Source organism: Oncorhynchus mykiss, chromosome 5 (genome assembly GCF_057628025.1).
Source record: "Oncorhynchus mykiss isolate SJ-2025 chromosome 5, ASM5762802v1, whole genome shotgun sequence".
Taxonomy (NCBI): Eukaryota; Metazoa; Chordata; class Actinopteri; order Salmoniformes; family Salmonidae; genus Oncorhynchus; species Oncorhynchus mykiss.
This window is the reverse complement of record NC_143026.1, coordinates 35,774,954-35,796,497: the sequence shown is the minus strand read 5'-3', so window position 1 is coordinate 35,796,497 and position 21,544 is coordinate 35,774,954. Positions and strand designations below refer to the sequence as shown.

Below are 21,544 nucleotides of genomic sequence, written 5' to 3'. Positions count from 1 at the left end.
CGAAGAAACTCAACTAATCTATGTGAGAATGTTGTTAATTGACTACAGCTCACCATAGTGCCCTCCAAGCTCATCACTAAATTAAGGACCCTGGGATTAAATGGCTCCCTCTGCAACTGGATCCTGGACTTCCAGGCGGGCCGCCCCCAAGTGGTAAGGGTAGGCAAAAACACAAACACCACGCTGACCCTCAACACTGTGGCCCCTCAGGGGTGCATGCTTAGTCCCCTCTTGTACCCCCTGTTCACCAACGACTCCATGACTCCAACAACACCGTTAAGTTTGGCGACACAACACAACGGCAGTAGGCCTACCACCGATGACAATGAGACCTACAGGGAGAGGGTCAGAGACCCATCAACATCGACAGGGCTGTAGTGGAGCAGGTTGAGAGATTCAAGTTCATCTGTGGCCATATCACTAAGGAATAATCATGCTCCATACAGACCAACACAGTCGTGAAGAGAGCATGACAATGCCTCTTCCCCCTCAGGAGGCTGAAAAGATTCAGCATGGGCCCTCAGATCCTCAGAACGTTGTAAAGCTGCACCATTGAGAGCATCTTGACTGGCTACATTACCGCTTGGTATGGCAACTTGCATCACTGTGGCCGAGCTCGCTGCCATCCAGGACAGGACCTCTATACCAAGCGGTGTCAGAACAAGGCCATAATAATTGTCAGACTCCAGCCACCCAATTCATACTGTTCTCTCTGCAAGCGGTACCGATGTACCAAGTCTGGAACCAACAGGACCCTGAACAGCTTCTACCCCCAAGCCATAAGACTGCTAAATAGTTAGCCCGGGGAACTATTTTGCACAAACTCTTTTTACTCATCACGCTGCTGTTATTGTTTATATATCCTGTTGGTTAGTCACTTTATCCCTACCTATATGTACATACAGTTGAAATCAGAAGTTTACATACACTTAGGTTGGAGTTATTAAAACTCATTTTCAACCACTCCACAAATTTCTTGTTAACAAACTATAGTTTTGGCAAGTTTTTGCACTTTGTGCATAACACAAGTAATTTTTCCAACAATTGTTTACAGACAGATTATTTGACTTATAATTCACTGTATCACAATTCAACTGGGTCAGAGGTTTACATACACTAAGATAACTTGGAAAATTCTAATTCTAAGACAGCTTGGAAAATTCCAGAAAATGATGTCATGGCTTTAGAAGCTTCTGATAGGCTAATTGACATCATTTGAGTCAATTGGAGGTGTACCTGTGGATGTATTTCATGGCCTACCTTAAAACTCAGTGCCTCTTTGCTTGACATCATGGGAAAATCAGAAGAAATCAGCCAAGACCTCAGAAAAAAATTGTAGACCTCCACAAGTCTGGTTCATCCTTGGGAGCAATTTCCAAATGCATGAAGGTACCATGTTCATCTGTACAAACAATAGCATACAAGTATAAACACCATGGGACCACGCAGCTGTCATACCGCTCAGGAAGGAGACGCGTTCTGTCTCCTAGAGATGAACGTACTTGGGTGCGAAAAGTGAAAATGAATCCCAGAACTACAAAGGACCTTGTGAAGATGCTGGAGGAAACAGGTATAAAAGTCTCTATATCCACAGTAAAACAAGTCCTATATTGACATAACCTGAAAGGCAGCTCAGCAAGGAAGAAGCCATTGCTCCAAAACCACCATAAAAAAGCCAGACTACGGTTTGCAACTGCACATGGGGACAAAGATGATTCTTTTTGGAGAAATGTCCTCTGGTCTGATGAAACAAAAATCGAACTGTTTGGCATTAATGACCATTGTTATGTTTGGAGAAGAAAGGGGGAGGATTGCAAGCCGAAGAACACCATCCCAACCGTGAAGCACGGGGGGCATCATGTTGTGGGTGTGCTTTGCTGCAGGAGGGACTGGTGCACTTCACAAAATAGATGGCTTCATGAGGCAGGAAGACATCTGAAGACATCAGTCAGGAAGTTAAAGCTTGGTCGCAAATGGATCTTCTAAATGGACAATGACCCCAAGCATACTTCCAAAGTTGTGGCAAAATGGCTTAAGAACAACAAAGTCAAGGTATTGGAGTGGCCATCACAAAGCCCTGACCTCAATCCTATGGAAAATTTGTGGGCAGAACTGACTCAGTTACACCATCTCTGTCAGGAGGAATGGGCCAAAATTAACCCAACTTATTGTGGGAAGCTTGTGGAAGGCTACCCGAAATGTTTAACTTGGGTCAAACTATTTAAAGGCAATGTTACCAAATACTAATTGAGTGTATGTAAACTTCTGACCCACTGGGGATGTGATGAAAGAAATTAAAGCTGAAATAGAGTGATTTATCTACTATTATTCTGACATTTCACATTCTTAAAATAAGGCGGTGATCCTAACTGACCTAATACAGGGAATTTTTACTAGGATTAAATGTCAGGAATTGTGAAAAACTGAGTTTAAATGTATTTGGCTAAGGTGAATGTAAACTTCAGAGTTCAACTGTATCTACCTTAATTACCTCACACCTCTGCACATCGACTTGGTACTGGTACCCTGTGCATATAGCCACGTTATTGTTACTCATTATGCATTCCTCATGTTATTATTTTTCTATTATTTAAAATATATATATATATATCTTGGCATTGTTGGGAAAGGCTGGTAAGTAAGCATTTCCACAATTTTTTACAAAGTGTGACAAATACAATTTCATTTGAAGTTGAATTTGATTTAGCCTTTGTCCCAAAAATAACTCACAGCACTGCTATTCTTTACAACAGCAATGATCCACTCAGTGACAGCAGGGTCAGGGCCCATTCAAGCGAGAGTGTGTCTATGCAGAGTCTCTTGTGTGACTGAATGAAGGTCAGTGTAAATCAATGTGAAGGGTAACAAACGTCCCACTGAGCTCAGAGGAAGGACTGCTGACTGGCCTGGCCTCTAGGGGCATGCTGTGCCGTGTGATTGACAGACAGGGCACCACAGGGATGCTGGACCATCAACACCATCCTGCTCCCAGCTAGAAAGTAAAGATCATTATTTGACTAAAAGGCATTCGGGTGAAGGAAGATTGAATTCTAAACATGGGGCCATGTTACTATAATATAATGATTATGTTTTTAGATAGCTTGGTAATAATTAGCCTCCTACTGTCTGTGGGCATCACAACCCAGCATCCCTTTGAACAGCACTTTGATCCGAGACCTCATTATGAGCCACAGCAAAGGGCACAGGCTCCCTGTGCGGTAGCAAGCAAAACTGGAGGGTATCCGTATGTTTGTGAGGATGCCTTATGTATAGTGCCTTGCGAAAGTATTCGGCCCCCTTGAACTTTGCGACCTTTTGCCACATTTCAGGCTTCAAACATAAAGATATAAAACTGTATTTTTTTGTGAAGAATCAACAACAAGTGGGACACAATCATAAAGTGGAACGACATTTATTGGATATTTCAAACTTTTTTAACAAATCAAAAACTGAAAAATTGGGCGTGCAAAATTATTCAGCTCCCTTAAGTTAATACTTTGTAGCGCCACCTTTTGCTGCGATTACAGCTGTAAGTCGCTTGGGGTATGTCTCTATCAGTTTTGCACATCGAGAGACTGAAATGTATTCCCATTCCTCCTTGCAAAACAGCTCGAGCTCAGTGAGGTTGGATGGAGAGCATTTGTGAACAGCAGTTTTCAGTTCTTTCCACAGATTCTCGATTGGATTCAGGTCTGGACTTTGCCTTGGCCATTCTAACACCTGGATATGTTTATTTTTGAACCATTCCATTGTAGATTTTGCTTTATGTTTTGGATCATTGTCTTGTTGGAAGACAAATCTCCGTCCCAGTCTCAGGTCTTTTGCAGACTCCATCAGGTTTTCTTCCAGAATGGTCCTGTATTTGGCTCCATCCATCTTCCCATCAATTTTAACCACCTTCCCTGTCCCTGCTGAAGAAAAGCAAGCCCAAACCATGATGCTGCCACCACCATGTTTGACAGTGGGGATGGTGTGTTCAGCTGTGTTGCTTTTACGCCAAACATAACGTTTTACATTGTTGCCAAAAAGTTCAATTTTGGTTTCATCTGACCAGAGCACCTTCTTCCACATGTTTGGTGTGTCTCCCAGGTGGCACACCCAACACTTTTTATGGATATCTTTAAGAAATGGCTTTCTTCTTGCCACTCTTCCATAAAGGCCAGATTTGTGCAATATACGACTGATTGTTGTCCTATGGACAGAGTCTCCCACCTCAGCTGTAGATCTCTGCAGTTCATCCAGAGTGATCATGGGCCTCTTGGCTGCATCTCTGATCAGTCTTCTCCTTGTATGAGCTGAAAGTTTAGAGGGACGGCCAGGTCTTGGTAGATTTGCAGTGGTCTGATACTCCTTCCATTTCAATATTATCGCTTGCACAGTGCTCCTTGGGATGTTTAAAGCTTGGGAAATCTTTTTGTATCCAAATCCGGCTTTAAACTTCTTCACAACAGTATCTCGGACCTGCCTGGTGTGTTCCTTGTTCTTCATGATGCTCTCTGCGCTTTTAACGGACCTCTGAGACTATCACAGTGCAGGTGCATTTATACGGAGACTTGATTACACACAGGTGGATTGTATTTAACATCATTAGTCATTTAGGTCAACATTGGATCATTCAGAGATCCTCACTGAACTTCTGGAGAGAGTTTGCTGCACTGAAAGTAAAGGGGCTGAATAATTTTGCACGCCCAATTTTTCAGTTTTTGATTTGTTAAAAAAGTTTGAAATATCCAATAAATGTCGTTCCACTTCATGATTGTGTCCCACTTGTTGTTGATTCTTCACAAAAAAATACAGTTTTATATCTTTATGTTTGAAGCCTGAAATGTGGCAAAAGGTCGCAAAGTTCAAGGGGGCCGAATACTTTCGCAAGGCACTGTATATGTGTACCTGACCTATGCATGAGAGAGAGAGAGTGTGTACGTGTCTGTCTTGATAAGTGCATTTATTAGAAAAAAATGTTCACCTTTATTTAACTTGGTAGGCCAGTTGAGAACAAGTTCTCATTTACAACTGCGACCTGGTCAAGATAAGGCAAAGCAGTGGGACAAAAAGCAACAACACAGAGTTACACATAAACAAAGGTACAGTCAATAACACAAAAGAAAAATCTATGTACAGTGTGTGCAAATGTAGAAGAGTAGGCAATAAATAGGCCCTAGAGGTGAAAATAAATACAATTTAGCATTAATACTGGAGTGATAGATGTGCAGATGATGATGTGCAAGTAGAGATATTGGGGTGCAAAAGAGCAAGAGGGTGTGCTATTTACAGATTGGCTATGTACAGGTACAGTGATTGGTAAGCTGCTCAGACAGCTGATGCTTAAAGTTTGAGAGGGAGATATAAGACTCCAGCTCCAGAGATATGTGTAACTGTGTATAATGAGTGTGTCTGTTTATGAGTGGATGAGTGTGTGTATCACAGGTGGCTGATGGCACCTTAATTGGGGATGATGGGCTCATAGTAATGACTGGAACGGAATGCTATGGACTGGTATCAAACGCATCTAACATGGTTTCCATGCGTTTGATACCATTACATTCTCTCCATTTCAGGCATCATTATGAGACATCCTCCCTTCACTAGCCTTCTGTTTGTGTATTATGGAGGGAGGCTGGAAAGGGAGTAATTTGTACTGGCATATAGGACATGCAGAAGGTGAGGATAAAACAGGGACAGAATAATCTGCAGTCTCCTCTGTAGCTCTCCTCACACTCAGACGGACTGAAGATAGGGGCCCACCAGACAGTGCAGCCAGAGCTATTTCACAAGCTGCTGAGAGCTGTAGGGTGTTGGAAAAACCATATCAGGAGTTTCTAAGCAAGTGACCATTCTTGTTTGTTTGACTGCCCGTCATCATGATTGTAAAGTTGACTTGAAAGACCTCCATGAAAAACACAAGGACTACTAGTTTGACTTTCAGCACAGGGATTATACATTGTTATGTGACTGTAGATATACACAAGGAAAATGTTTGAAATAATGTCTAAATAATGCTTAAATAATGAGTGTTTAGCTAGGATGGTTATAACTTTTATGTCCTCGAAATCTAGCTTTCCCTGCTGGACTGAGCCTTGATAGCCCATTAAAGGTCGACACTTCCACCAGGTGGTAAGAAAGTGAAACTGCATGCGCTCTCTGACCGTCAAGAAAGAAAAGAGGCGGGGCGCCCTGGAATGATGAGGAAGGTTGTGTTGTCAACAACAGAACGTGGGAAAATTGTCAAATAAAAGACGAGCATTTTAGTGGTGTAAACTGACATCAATTCTAAGGTATGGTTTTCAATATTCATATTTCCTTCTCAGTTTGTGGTTCTTGTCAACGTTAAATCAGATATAGCCACAGAGGGAGCTAGCTGTTTACTTTAGCTCGCTAGCTATAGCGTCCTATGATCCATCGGTTGCAGCAGCTCGAAAAGAGCTTGCCCGATTTCCTACACAGCACGCATCTATTATCTGTTCCCGGTAAAACATTTAATATCCGATCATGTGGAAAAGTTTTACCCCAGGGACGCACACACAAATTATTTGACATAGATACTAAACATTGCTTGGTAACGTAAAGCGAACGTTAGCTAATGTTTTTAGCTAGCTACGTTAACACAGCACCCTAACCAGGGATACTAAACTGTCCGGTGTTTCCAGATGTCTAGTATGAAATATAACCAATAATTAATTACAATACGAGTTAAATAATTTTCCTTCCAAAAAACAAATTGCAATTATGTAGCGTATCTGGGCCCTGTTGCGGATGTATTTTCGTTGTTTAAAATAGTAGAATATAAAGTGTTTAAATAATCTCAAAACAATTTATCCATTCACCTGCAAGTAACGTTAAGGGTTATAAAAAGCGTCATTCCCGTATTGTTTACTGCGTTTCCCGGAATTGGAAGTTGATCCATTGATCAAAAAACGTCAGCCTGTTTTAAAGGTGAACTATGCAGAAACAAACACGAAGCGGCAAAGCGAGGCTCCACTTGATGGAAAATCTGTCTTCCTCAAGCAGTGTTTTTTCGCCCACCAAGCAAGGAGTTTTTGTATAGAGATCAATGTGATTGTTGAATTTGATCAACAACAAAAAACAAATGGTTTATTTGCTATTTATATCGGAGTTGTCTCGACAAGGCTATGCATATTCATGGCTGGGGCTGTTTGGGGGGAGAAAAGCATCGTGTCAGTATAGCCATCATTTTTTGGCAGAAATCGCTCTGCCATTTCCTGGTTGCTAAATTTCTAATAATTTGCCTGATTTTGGTGTATGTGACAAAACAAGCGTAGAGAATCTAAACTACTGTGAAATATATTTTCAATAACTGAAAATAAAGTATTTAGAACGTGAAGCATAGACATAGTTCACATAGGACATATCTACCACTTCTTAGACTGTCTTTCAAGGAGAATGAGAGGCCTATAACTCACATTTTCTATGTGAATTTGGTAGGGTTGCCTAAAAAGTTAGATATTGCAGCTTAAAGTAACTGTCCAGTGAACATTGTAACACTACAAAATGTGGAAAAGGGGTGTGAATACTTTTTGAAGGCACTGTAGCTAGCTATCATTATGGATTAAATCCATTTTAATTCAATCACTTTTTGATAGCACCCCTTTTTATTTGAACGAAACCTTTCCAATTTTAGAAATGCTCAGAAAGCGATTTTTTTGGGGGGGACCTGAATGCCAAAACGTGCAAGGGATAAAGCTGCCCAGTTGACCTATTTTGCATACCCCACCATACATACATACATACATACATGTCACTGCAAAAATCACATTTGAGATTTATATAATTTAAAAGCTTACAAACGGGGTTGTCAAACTATTTAATATATCTGTGTGTGTGTATATATTAGAGGTCGACCGATTAATCGGAATGGCCGATTTAATTAGGGACGATTTCAACAATCGAAAATCAACAATCATAACAATCGGAAATCGGTATTTTGGGGCACCGATTTAAAAACAAATATATATATTTGTTGTATTTTTTATATATACCTTTATTTAACTAGGCAAGTCAGTTAAGAACACATTCTTATTTTCAATGACGGCCTAGGAATGGTGGCTTAACTGCCTTGTTCAGGGGCAGAAGGACAGATTTTCATCTTGTCAGCTCGGGGGATCCAATCTTGCAACCTTACAGTTAACTAGTCCAACGGTCTAACCACCTGCCTCTCATTGCACTCCACGAGGAGCCTGCCTGTTACGCGAATGTAGTAGAATCCAAGGTAAGTTGCTAGCTAGTATTAAACTTAATCAATCATAATCACTAGTTATAACTACACATGGTGATGATATTACTCGTTTATCTAGCGTGTCCTGCGTTGCATATAATCGATGCAACGCTGGGGGATGATTTAACAAAAGCACATCTGGGGGAAAAAAACAATTGTTGGACGACTGTACCTAACCATAAACACCAATGCCTTTCTTAAAATCAATACACAGAAGTATATATTTTTTAAACCTGCATATTTAGCTAAAAGAAATCCAGGTTAGCAGGCAATATTAACCAGGTGAAATTGTGTCATTTCTCTTGTGTTCATTGCACGCAGAGTCAGGGTATAGTTTGGGCAGCCTGGCTCATTGCGAACTAATTTGACAGAATTTTACGTAATTATTACATAACGTTGAAGGTTGTGCAATGTAACAAGAATATTTAGACTTAGGGATGCCACCCGTTAGATATAATACCGAACGGTTCTGTATTTCACTAAAATAATAAACGTGTTGTTTTCGAAATGATAGTTTCCGAATTAGACCATATTAATGACCAAAGGCTCATATTTCTGTGTGTTATGTTATAATTAAGTCTATGATTTGATAGAGCAGTCTGACTGAGCGATGGTAGGCAGCAGCAGGCTCGTAAGCATTCATTCAAACAGCACTTTTGTGCGTTTTGCCAGCAGCTCTTCGCAAGCACAGCGATGTTTCTGACTTCAAGCCTATCAGCCTAATGACTGGTGTAACCGATGTGAAATGGCTAGCTAGTTAGCTGGGTGTGCGCTAATAGCGTTTCAAACGTCACTCGCTCTGAGACTTGGAGTAGTTATTCCCCTTGCTCTGCAAGGGCTGCGGCTTTTGTGGAGCCATGGGTAAACGCTGCTTCGAGTGTTGCTGTTGTCGATGTGTTTTTGGTTCGAGCCAAGGTAGGGGCGAGGAGAGGGACGGAAGCTATACTGTTACACTGGCAATACTATAGTGCCAATAAGAACATCCAATAGTCAAAGGTATATGAAATGCAAATGGTATAGAGAGAAATAGTCCTATAAATACTATATTAACTACAACCTAAAACCTCTTACCTTGGAATATTGAAGTCTAATGTTAAAAGGAACCACCAGCTTTCATATGTTCTCATGTTCTGAGCAAGGAACTCAAACGTTAGCTTTTTTAAATGGCACATATTGCACTTTTACTTCTCCAACACTTTGTTTTTGCATTATTTAAAACAAATTGAACATATTTTATTATTTATTAGAGGCTAAATAGATTTTTCTTGATGTATTATATTAAGTTAAAATAAGTGTTCATTCAGTATTGTTGTAATTGTCATTATTACAAATTTAAAAAACGGCCGATTAATCGGTATCGGCTTTTTTGGTCCTCCAATAATCGGTATCGGTGTTGAAAAATCATAATCGGTCGACCTCTAATATACAGTGGGGCAAAAAAGTATTTAGTCAGCCACCAATTGTGCAAGTTCTTTCACTTAAAGATGAGAGAGGCCTGTAATTTTCATCATAGGTACACTTCAACTATGACAGAAAAAATTAGAAAAAAAATCCAGAAAATCACATTGTAGGATTTTTAATGAATTTATTTGCAAATTATGGTGGAAAATAAGTATTTGGTCAATAACAAAAGTTTATCTCAATACTTTGTCATATACCCTTTGTTGGCAATGACAGAGGTCAAATGTTTTCTGTAAGTCTTCACAAGGTTTTCACACACTGTTGCTGGTATTTTGGCCCATTCCTCCATGCAGATATCCTCTAGAGCAGTGATGTTTTGGGGCTGTTGCTGGGCAACACGGACTTTCAACTCCCTCCAAAGATTTTCTATGGGGTTGAGATCTGGAGACTGGATAGGCCACTCCAGGACCTTGAAATAGTTCTTACGAAGCCACTTATTCGTTGCCCGGGCGGTGTGTTTGGGATCATTGTCATGCTGAAAGACCCAGCCACGTTTCATCCTCAATGCCCTTGCTGATGGAAGGAGGTTTTCACTCAAAATCTCACGATACATGGCCCCATTCATTCTTTCCTTTACCCGGATCAGTCGTCCTTGTCCCTTTGCAGAAAAACAGCCCCAAAGCATGATATTTCCACCCCCATGCTTCACAGTAGGTATGGTGTTCTTTGGATGCAACTCAGCATTCTTTGTCCTCCAAACACAACGAGTTGAGTTTACCAAAAAGTTATATTTTGGTTTCATCTGACCATATGACATTCTCCCAATCTTCGTCTGGATCATCCAAATGCTCTCTAGCAAACTTCAGACGGGCCTGGACATGTACTGGCTTAAGCAGGGGGACACGTCTGGCACTGCAGGATTTGAGTCCCTGGCGGCGTAGTGTGTTACTGATGGTAGGCTTTGTTACTTTGGTCCCAGCTCTCTGCAGGTCATTCACTAGGTTCCCCCGTGTGGTTCTGGGATTTTTGCTCACCATTCTTGTGATCATTTTGACCCCACGGGGTGAGATCTTGCGTGGAGCCCCAGATCAAGCGAGATTATCAGTGGTCTTGTATGTCTTCCATTTTCTAATAATTGCTCCCACAGTTGATTTCTTCAAACCAAGCTACTTACCTATTGCAGATTCAGTCTTCCCAGCCTGGTGCAGGTCTACAATTTTGTTTCTGGTGTCCTTTGACAGCTCTTTGGTCTTGTCCATAATGGAGTTTGGAGTGTGACTGTTTGAGGTTGTGGACATGTGTCTTTTATACTGATAACAAGTTCAAACAGGTGCCATTAATACAGGTAACGAGTGGAGGACAGAGAAGCCTCTTAAAGAATAAGTTACAGGTCTGTGAGAGCCAGAAACCGTGCTTGTTTGTGTGTAAATCTGTCCTTTAGTCTGATGAGTCCAAATTTGAGATTTTTGGTTTCAACAGGTGAAGGGATTATCTTCACATGGGTAGTTCCCACCTTGAAGCATGGAGGAGGAGGTGTGATTGTCAGGGTGTCCTTTGCTGGTGACACTGTCAGTGATTTTTTTTTTTAATTCAAGGCACACTTAACCAGCATGGCTACCACAGCATTCTGCAGCGATACGCCATCCATCTGGTTTGCGCTTAGTGGGACTATAATTTGTTTTTTCAAGGACAATGACCCAACACACCTCCAGACTATTTGACCAAGAAGGAGAGTGATGGAGTGCTGCATCAGATGACCTGGCCTCCACAATCCCCTGACCTCAACCCAATTGAGTTGGTTTGGGATGATTTGGACCGCAGAGTGAAGGAAAAGCAGCCAACAAGTTCTCAGCATATGTGGGAACTCCTTCAAGACTGTTGGAAAAGCATTTCAGGTGAAGAGCTTTGAGGGAATGCCACGGGTGTGCAAAGCTGTCATCAAGGCAAAGGGTGGCTACTTTGAAGAATCTAAAATCTATTTTGATTTTTTTAACACTTATTTGGCTACTACATGATTCCATATGTATTATTTCATAGTTTTGATGTCTTCACTGTTATTCTGCAATGTAGAATATAGTCAAATTAAAGAAATTCCCTTAAATGAGTAGGTGTGTCTGAACTTTTGACTGGTACTGTATATATGTATATACACAGTGCATTTGGAAAGTATTCAGACCACTTGGCTTTTTCCACATTTTGTTACATTACAGCCTTATTCTGAAATGGATAAAGAAAATAAAAAAATACTCATCAATCTACACACAATACCCCATAATGACAAAGCAAAAACAGGTTTTTAGAAATGTTTGCAATTTTATTAAATATAAAAAACAGAAATACCTTGTTTACATAAGTATTCAGACCCTTTGCTATGAAACTTGAAATTGAGCTCAGGTGCATCCCGTTTCCTTTGATCACCCTTGAGATGTTTCTACAATTTGATTGAAGTCCACCTGTGGTAAAATTCAACTGATTGGACATGATTTGGAAAGGCACACACCTGTCTATATAAGGTCCCACAATTGACAGTGCATGTCAGAGCAAAAACCAAACCATGAGGTCGAAGGAATTGTCCGTAAAGCTCCGAGACAGAATTGTGCCGAGTCACATATTTGGGGAAGGGTACCCTCATTATTAAATGGAAGAAGTTTGGAGCCACCAAGACTCTTCCTAGAGGTGACCGCTTGGCCAAACAGCAATCGGGGGAGAAAGGCCTTGGTCATGAAGGTGACCAAGAACTCGATGGTCACTCTGACATTGAATCATAGAAATATAGATCATAGAATAGACATGACCATTTAAGTTGACATTCGCCGGCACCTTTATCTCCTGAATGTTTTGGCATTCATGTCCAAAAATAATCTTTCTGACCACTTCTTCCATGGGAAAACATGTATGCAAAGTTTTGTTTAAATTAAAAGGGATACTGTGAAAAAATGATTAAATTCAAATGCATTTACCCTACGCATAGTCATTGGATGTGCCCACGTTCTCTGTCCATGATGTCCCTTATTGATTTTAGTTTATTTTACTGTTCCATTAGTTTAAGCAATTTTCCAACCTTTGTCCACAGTGATTTTGGCTTATTGACACAGCAGGGGACCATGGGGAACACTAACACCGGTATGGGTACGGGACACAGGCGAGACAGCCGTGCCAAGGAGGGCGACAGGCCTAAAATCCTCATGGACAGTCCAGAGGATGCTGATATGTTCCATGGAGAGGACATCAAGGTCAGTTTTACAGGAGTGAACCTCTGTAATTATGTAGGGTGTCCAACCACTCTGCCCCAGAGAAAATGTGCTTTGGTGATAAAATGTAACTTCCTTATGTTTATAAAATACATTTTACCAAGACAAATATGATTATTCATGTTCTGAATTGTTGGGGTCGTTCTCTATCATATCATTAACATTCTATCCAAAAAGATAACCTAATACATCCGATAATAAGCACCGAGCTCTGTTGACAGTGGTGCAGGTTTCTCGTAATAACTGTTGAGGATTTTACATTTTGTGGTCGTCAACTTCAAATTTATTTCAGTGGGTCTTAAAAAGCTAATTGAGCATGACATGAGCTGAATGAAATGTAAAAGGCTTTGAAAATAAAAAGCTGGGTATGAGCTCAGTGCTCTGTTGACATTTCACAGAGATACGCTTGTTTTTGTGAGAAATATTCTAAAAAGAACGTGAATCTTAAAAGAAAATACTACATATCATGTGTCCTATCCATCTTACCTTTATTGTTTTGTGTCCTGTGGATTGTCAGGTAGACAGTAGCCTTAATTCTTGCACAGAATCCCGCCTAGCTGACTTGATGCCATTTTTCCAGATTTATTACCACTTATTTTCTCTGTCCTCCATTTAGTCACCCTGTAGGATGCCAAACTAATTCTGTCTGTCCTTCAAGGGTAAAAACTTCAATAACTTTTGAATGGATTAAGATGGAGACATTAGGTTTGGACCATTGGTTTTCTTAGAGGATTGTCTACAGTATTAACGTAGTATTTTACCCCTTGGTCAAAACACACACAGAGAGACTCATCTCTCCCTCTTCCCTTGTCTCCTAGGCTCCACTAGAGAAAGAGGAGTACCTTGCATGGCGGCAGGACCTGGAGGCTGATAAAGGGCCCACACTGGACCGCCCCACTGTGTTCCGCTGGACTGGAAGCGGAAAGGAGGTCTTTCTGTCCGGTTCCTTCAACAACTGGGCCAACAAGATTCCCCTAACCAGGAGGTGGGTTAGCAGCCATGAGAAGGGCATCATACTTATAACATTATCGTTGACCTGCCTTTGGTGCAATTCACACAGTGTTGTGAGTGAGTATACACTGAATGTACGAAACATTAGGAACACCTGCTCTTTCCATGACATCGACTGACCAGGTGAAAGCTATGATCCCTTATTGATGTCACCTGTAAAATCCACTTCAATCAGTGTAGATGAAGACTGGTTATAGAAGGATTTTTAAGGCTTTAGACAATTGAGACATGGATTGTGTATGTGTGCCATTCAGAGGGTGAATGGGCAAGACAAAAGATTTAAGTGCCTTTGAACAGGGTATGTTAGTAGGTGCAAGGCGCACTGGTTTTATTCTGTCAAGAACTGGAACACTGCTGGGTTTTTCACGCTCAACAGTTTCCTGTGTTTATCAAGAATGGTCCACCACCCAAAGGACATCCAGCCAACTTGACAGAACTGTGGTATGCATTGGAGTCAACATGGGCCAGTATCCCTGTGGAACACTTTCGACACCTTGTAAAAGGGGGTGTAACTCAATATTAGGAAGGTGTTCTTAATGTTTTATACACTCAGTGTAGACTGTATGTATGCCCTTACTGTTTATTTACATTTTATTTTAGGGGGGTAGATCAGCTTTAAAATTGCAGATAGATTGTGGTCGGGTGATTGTGGAGGCCAGTTCATCATATGCAGCATTCCATCACTCTCCTTCTTGGTCAAATAGCCCTTACACAGCCTGGAGGTGTGTTGGAATATTGTCCTGTTGAAAAACAAATGATTGTCCCACTAAGCGCAAACCAGATGGGATGGTGTATCGCCGTAGAATTCTGTGGTAGCCATGCTGGTTAAGTGTGCCTTGAATTCTAAATAAATCATGACAGTGTCACCAGCAAAGCACCCCCACACCATCACACCTCCTCCATGCTTCACGGTGGGAACCACACATGCAGAGATCATCCATTCACCTACTCTGCGACTCACAAAGAGACAGCGGTTGGAACCAGAAATCTCAAATCAGACCAAAGGACAGATTTCCACCGGTCTAATGTCCATTGCTCGTGTTTCTTGGCCCAAGAAATTATCTTCTTATTGGTGTCCTTTAATAGTGGTTTCTTAGCAGTGTCGTGTCTTTACTATCATTAAATGAAGACTTTTAGTTTTTATCAAAGATTCCCTGTAATTATTATTACGCGGTTAAACTGATTAATCATGTAACTGTAATTATCGAGGAAGTCGGGGCACCAAGGAAAATATTCAGATTACAAAGTTATAATTTTCCTAATATAACTTTTCAGATATTTTCATATCTGATCAATAGTCTTCTGATTAATTATTTATTTATTTTACCTCATGTTAGTCTCATTCCAAACGTCGGAATTTGTTGGTTATCTGCACGAACCCAGTCTTCACTATGAGTCATCCATACATCAATTGTCTTAAATCATTTATTTATTAACTAACTAAACAATCACAGAAATGCATAAACAAACAAACAAAGTAAATATGGTTACAAGAAATGATAGGGGAATATACGAAAGGGAAGTGGGGGTCGACTGAGAAGACAACACACAGTTGATCATTGAAATGCTAATCCTTTGCACATGAACGCTCACTCATTCGGGAACAATTGCAATCAATATATATATTTACGCTCAGGGTGTCGTCGGGATCTCTGCTGAAAAGTTAGTTTCTGTTGGAGAGTTTCCGTCCTCTCTCTCTCTCTCTCTCTCTGTCGTGGTTAGAGGGGATAGTTCAGAGTGACATTCATTCATGTTGTTGTAGAATGGATGTTTCGGCGGTTGTCGTTCTTCGCGTTCAATGATACCAAATTCCTAGCTGCAGACTAGTAATTAATATCAAAGACTTATTCTTATTCTGTCGGTATCGATAGTCTAAGAGTTTAACCACGTGGTATGGTTAAAAGATTCAGCAATGGTCTGCAACCTTTGTCCTCTCGTGATTGAGAGAAAACATGGTCTGTTACCTTTGTTCTCTCGTAATGGAGAAAAACATGGTCTCGTGAGAACTTCTCAAAGTTGGGGTTTTATTCAGGAGTTGCAGAAAAGGGCCTGTCCCAGGATGCCCGACCCTAACTGGGCTCATGGACGGTCCTCTGATTTAGTTAAACTCAAAAGGGAATTGGAGTTTCCTTCATTAAAAAGTCCAAAATCACATTACACAATTTTACAAATAGTATCATCCTCACTCATTCATCTTATACAACAATTAGATGTAAACCTCATATCTGAGGCTATTATATAAACAGCATTATGGTAATGTGGCCACACCGTCTCTCATGAGTTTTTCAAACTTGTACCAAACGGACCAGTTCGTAGTTGGATTCTTCACCGATCTTTTATACCTTCTCCGGAACATAAATGTTGTTTGGACCTCAAGTTCTGTGAGGTGGAAGAAATTCCTTTGTTCTCTATGAAACTTCACTCTGTCTCTATACTGTGTGGCCATGGGGCAGGATCTTCCTGGAATTTACGACCTCTCTGACCACAGCAGCCTAGTTGTAGGAGGCAGGGAGAGGGGGATGGGGCTTGCTGTACCCAAAGAGGGCAACGTCATGACAGTAGCAATTAGACCATGAAGGCCTGATTCACGCTGTCTCCTCTGAACAGTTGATGTTGAGATGTGTCTGTTACTTGAACTCTGTGAAGCATTTATTACCTCTGCAGCAGAGGTAATTCTGGGTCTCCCATTCCTGTGGTAGTCCTCATGAGAGCCAGTTTCATTATAGCGCTTGATGGTTTTTGCGACTCAACTTGCAGGAACTTTAAACATTCTTTGAATTTTCCAGATTGAATGACCATGTCTTAAAGTAATGATGGACTGTTGTTTCTCTTTACTTATTTGAGCTGTTTTTCCATAATATGGACTTGGTCTTTTAACAAATAGGGCTATCTTCTGTATAACAACTCTAACTTGTCACAACACAACTGATTGGATCAAATATTTCACAAATTAACTTTAACAAGGCACCCCTGTTAATTGAAATGCATTTCAGGTGACTACCTGAAATGGTTGAGAGAATGCCAAGAGTGTGCAAAGCTGTCATCAAGGCAAAGGGTGGCTACTTTTTAAGAATCGGTTTCAGAGGAAGGCCCAAAAAATGGCCAGACTCCAACCACCCTAGTCATAGACTGTTCTCTCTGCTACCGCACGGCAAGTCTTGGTCCAAAAGACTCCTTAACAGCTCCTACCCCCAAGCCATATGACTCCTGAACAGCTAATCAAATGGCTATCTGGACTATTTGCATTGTCGTCGTCCCCCCACCCACACCCCGATTTTTATGCTGCTGCTACTCTCTGTTTATTATCCATGCATATTCACTTTACCTCTACCTACATGTACATATTACCTCAACTACCCGGACTAACCGGTGCCCCTCACATTGACTCGGTACCGGTACCCCCTGTATGTAGCCTCGCTGCTGTTATCTTATTGATTGTCCTTAATTATTTTATACATTTACTTCAGTTTATTTTAGTAAATACTTTTTTAAAAAATCCTTAACTGCATTTTTGGTTAAGGGCTTGTAAGTAAGCATTTCACTGTAAGGTGTAATGTGACAAATACAATTTGATTTGAATTCTTCAGCCATACCTGAGACCAAAAACAAGCTACATATGGACAGTACCAAAACATATGATCTGATGATTCTGTCTATTCGCGGCAAAATCTTCAGAGCTGGGATGGTTGTATCCCCCATATATATAACATTATATATGTTGCAAGAGTTTTGTCAAATCATTTAAATTGAATAACTCTTAGGTTTTGAAACCGGCATCCTTTTGTGTATCAGTTCATGAACCATGTGCCATGGAATCAGTGCGTCAAAAATCTCTTCCCAACTATTTTGCCATCTATACAACACAGCTGTCAATTCTTTGGTCCTTTAATGAAACTGGTATACATTTTATTTATCACAGTTTTCTTTAACCAATTATGGTCTTTAATTCAGGGCCGACAAACAAAGTTCCTTACTTTCTCCCCCTTTCACTTTCCTCCTCCATTTTTGTGGTAATGTTGCAATCAGTTGGTTGTAATTTTGGACAGAGCAGACATTTCCATTTAAAAAAAATATGTATTAATATATTTGAGTTTAACTATAATATTTGTTGTAATATTTGTTCTGTCTTTTCCGGGTGGATTAAACTGAAATTGCACCCAACTTTCTATGGCTTGTTCTAAAAATAGTGATATTTTGGAAATTATTTCATTTTCAAACAAGTGATTCTTGAACACTGGGTGAGCCATTCTTACCTATCTGATAGAGAACCAGCTTTTGTATGAATGAAGACCTTTAGTGAGAGGTATAATGCTTTAATATTTAATCATTTCTGCCCCCGAATTCATAAAGCTTAATATTAGTTTGTTCTCTATTTCAGTCAGAACAACTTTGTGGCAATTGTGGATCTGCCTGAAGGGGAGCATCAGTATAAGTTCTATGTGGACGGCACATGGACCCATGACCCAGCTGAGGTGAGCAGCATGTTTTGGGGACCAGAACGACCTCTGTTTTACATGTTGTAATGGCTTTATAGGAACAACTGTCTCCTCAGCTATTTACACAGGCATATGGGAGTGAATGACTGGAACAGATTTGATGTTTATGAGTTCTCTGTTTGATTGCTGGTTTTGTGGTCCTCCAGCCTGTTGTAACCAACCAGCTAGGGACAGTCAACAATGTCATCCAAGTGAAGAAGACTGACTTTGAGGTGTTTGATGCACTTATGGTGGACTCACAGAAATGCTCTGATATGTCAGGTCAGTGTCAAGGTCAGTATCCATAACGTGTTCATCCCTTCAAGTTATGCTACTGTATTGGAAAATGTCTCCATGGCGTTAGAAAGTTAGATTTCAACTTGCAATAGCAAAATATTAACTAGACAAATCTTGGTGTTCGCTCTCCCATTGTATTTATTAACTTGCCCCTCCTCCCATCTGTTTGTGAGTTAGACCTGTCTAGCTCTCCTCCCGGACCATACCATCAGGACCCTTACACACCCAAGCAGGAAGAAAAGTTCAAGTCTCCGCCCATTCTCCCACCTCACTTGCTACAGGTCATCCTAAACAAGGACACAGGAATCTCTGTGAGTACAAGACGCTAACAACTGAATCTAAACCCTCATGGGAATACCAATGATGAAGACATGAGAGCTATTCATGTAATTGACAGTAATGTGTATGCACTGGAGTAAGATGTATTCTCTCTCCCTCTTCAGTGTGACCCTGCATTGCTCCCAGAACCCAATCATGTCATGCTCAATCACCTCTACGCCTTGTCCATCAAGGTAAGACCACAGGGAGATCAGAAAGATTAAATCAAAGCCATGGAGCCTTAGTAGATTGATTCAACGTCTGCAAGAGGTAACAGAAGGACTCCCAGAAGAGTTACTTTTGGAGAGGTGAAGGTAAATGTCAAGTATGTGCTAATGGAGTTGTATATTTCTCTCTCCTCTTAGGATGGTGTGATGGTGCTTAGTGCGACTCATCGCTACAAGAAGAAGTATGTCACCACCCTGCTGTATAAGCCGATCTGACCAGAGGTCTATGGCGTCTCTGCCTTTGCACCGCAGACACCACAGCTTCTCACAGCACAGCCTCCAGCATTACACCTGTACATATCTCAGTTTAGAGTTATTTCTATCACCCCAATCTTCCTCAGTCTGCCTTTCCTCTTGTTCAATGACTGCCATCCCATTTGCTGATCACCAACCTTGCTTTGTTATAGACATAGAGGAGTACTAGGTAGCAGAATAGTTACGCATAGGAAGGATAGAGACGTTTTAGGGGTGGTGGTGAATTCTGACTGATAATACGTAAGGGTTGTGTTGTGACCTGTGCTTGATGACAGGAGGTCCCTTCATCAGACAAGAACAGGAAATAGTATAACAGGAAGTAGTAGGTAAGATGCAGTATCATGGAAAACCATACAGTGTTTGATTTTGGACGGATGCCCCAGTGTTGCTGTACAGTAGTAATAATCATGGATTTTGCCAGTGGAGTTTTTTTTCCTGCCTTTTTATTGTGATTTTCTCTTCAGCCTCTGTTACTTGCCATTTGGCCAGTGTGCCTTTGTATCATTATGCTTCACCAGCTATATCCATTTGCGTATCAGTGCACATGTTTAATTTAAATAGTAGTAAGTTAAGTAATCATTAGATAGTGCTGTGTATATTTTCTAAATGACTATATATGGTCTAAAACACCTCCCCTACATGTGAATCCAAGGGACCAACTCAGTGCGGTGACAGACAAGCAGAGTTGGAGATGGATTAATGAGGCTTGAAGCTCCTTTGACATCCTTGTTAATGTAACCCTCTTGGACCATGTTGTGTACATTTGTCTTCTTTGTTTCCAGATTTCTATCCCAATAAAGATAATTGATTTTATAGCATTCTTATTGTGTGGTATCTCTGAAATAAAGGGTCTACCAGTATGGATAGGAATACAACTCCTGTAGATGGGCGTAGCCCCTTGACTATCAATTTGAGTGTCACATATGGGAGATCTAATCTAAATGTATTCCTCCTCTTTGTTTGATCTGATTTCCACAGTATTCGTTGAACCAAAATATTGTGAATCTATTGAAGTGTTATACTAGTATTCTTTCATGTTCAAGTAATAGGTAACATTTTGTTGAGGCATGGCCCTATTAATCCTAGGGGAAGGAGCCAGATGGCATTCTAAAAGTGTGAAGATAGCAATATGTCAGCGGGAAAAAATGATCTTCCCCAATGCACTATGAACATTTCTTTCCTGGACATGTTTTGGGGTGAAAAGGATAGAGACCTTGAGAGTCATTGCAGGAGTACACACAGCCCTAATTTCCAGACACATATTTCTCACCATGTCTTTCCCCATACAACCACAACATATGTTTAATCTACATGAGTATAAATGTGTGATTTTGATGTATTGTTGCATCAACTTTAAAAAAAACAGCATTTGGACAACTAGTAATGTGACTCTTTTTGGTTTGCCCTGAGCTCAATTGCAGTGAAAGTTGTCATATGTTTCCAAACACTCACCCAATTGGTGGAAATTCAACAGTGTTACCTTGTCTTCTTATCTAGTAGTGTGTCTGTTGTGTCATGCCATGTTATCTCAAAGCTATTCTGGGAACACATCCGCCTGAGTCTGGGACACTATAAAGTCACTAAAACTACTGTACTGTATCTCGTACATTACTTTTTGAATAAATGTATATGAATCAAATCAAATTTGATTGGTCGCATACACATATTTAGCAGATGTTATTGCGGGTGTAGTGAAATACTTGTGTTCCTAGCTCCAACAGCGCAGAAAAATCTAACAATACACAGAAATCTAAAAAGTAAAATAATGGAATGAAGAAATATTAGGATGAGCAATGTCGGAGTCCAGAGTGTGTGTGTGTATATATATATATGTGTATATATATATATATATATATATATATATATATATATATATATATACACATACAGTTGGAGTCATTCTTTAGACTAGTGGAGTATCTGGAGCATCATCATTTGTGGGTTCGATTAAAGGCTCAAAATGGCCAGAAACAAAGAACTTTCTTCTGAAACTCATCCGTCTATTCTTGTTCTGTGAAATGAAGGCTATTCCATGCGAGAAATTGCCAAGAAACTGAAGATCTCGTACAACGCTGT

At 40.5% G+C, this 21,544-nt stretch overlaps 1 protein-coding gene across 2 annotated transcripts; it reads left to right on the top strand.

The window, feature by feature from the left end:
* The first annotated feature begins 6,112 nt into the window (after positions 1-6,112).
* On the top strand, positions 6,113-20,281 carry prkab1a (protein kinase, AMP-activated, beta 1 non-catalytic subunit, a). 2 transcript variants are annotated; one of them, XM_021602559.3, is made up of 8 exons: positions 6,113-6,275; positions 12,708-12,867; positions 13,704-13,870; positions 18,275-18,368; positions 18,539-18,665; positions 18,846-18,979; positions 19,112-19,180; positions 19,352-20,281. In XM_021602559.3, exons 2-8 carry the CDS (start codon positions 12,739-12,741, stop codon positions 19,427-19,429), a joined length of 798 nt encoding a protein of 265 aa, XP_021458234.3. In that variant the 5' UTR covers positions 6,113-6,275; positions 12,708-12,738; the 3' UTR covers positions 19,430-20,281. The 2 variants fall into 2 exon arrangements, with proteins under 2 accessions (XP_021458234.3, XP_021458235.3); XM_021602560.3 differs by having other exon boundaries at positions 6,144-6,275; positions 18,539-18,653.
* The last annotated feature ends 1,263 nt before the right edge of the window (positions 20,282-21,544 follow it).

Coding starts and splice junctions, on each gene's coding strand:
- prkab1a (XM_021602559.3), top strand. CDS start 12,739: ATGGGGAACACTAACACCGGTATGGGTACGGGACACAGGCGAGACAGC. Junction 18,666..18,845: donor TATGTCAGGTCAGTGTCAAG/GTCAGTATCCAT, acceptor TTTGTGAGTTAG/ACCTGTCTAGCTCTCCTCCC. Junction 19,181..19,351: donor TCTACGCCTTGTCCATCAAG/GTAAGACCACAG, acceptor CTCTCCTCTTAG/GATGGTGTGATGGTGCTTAG.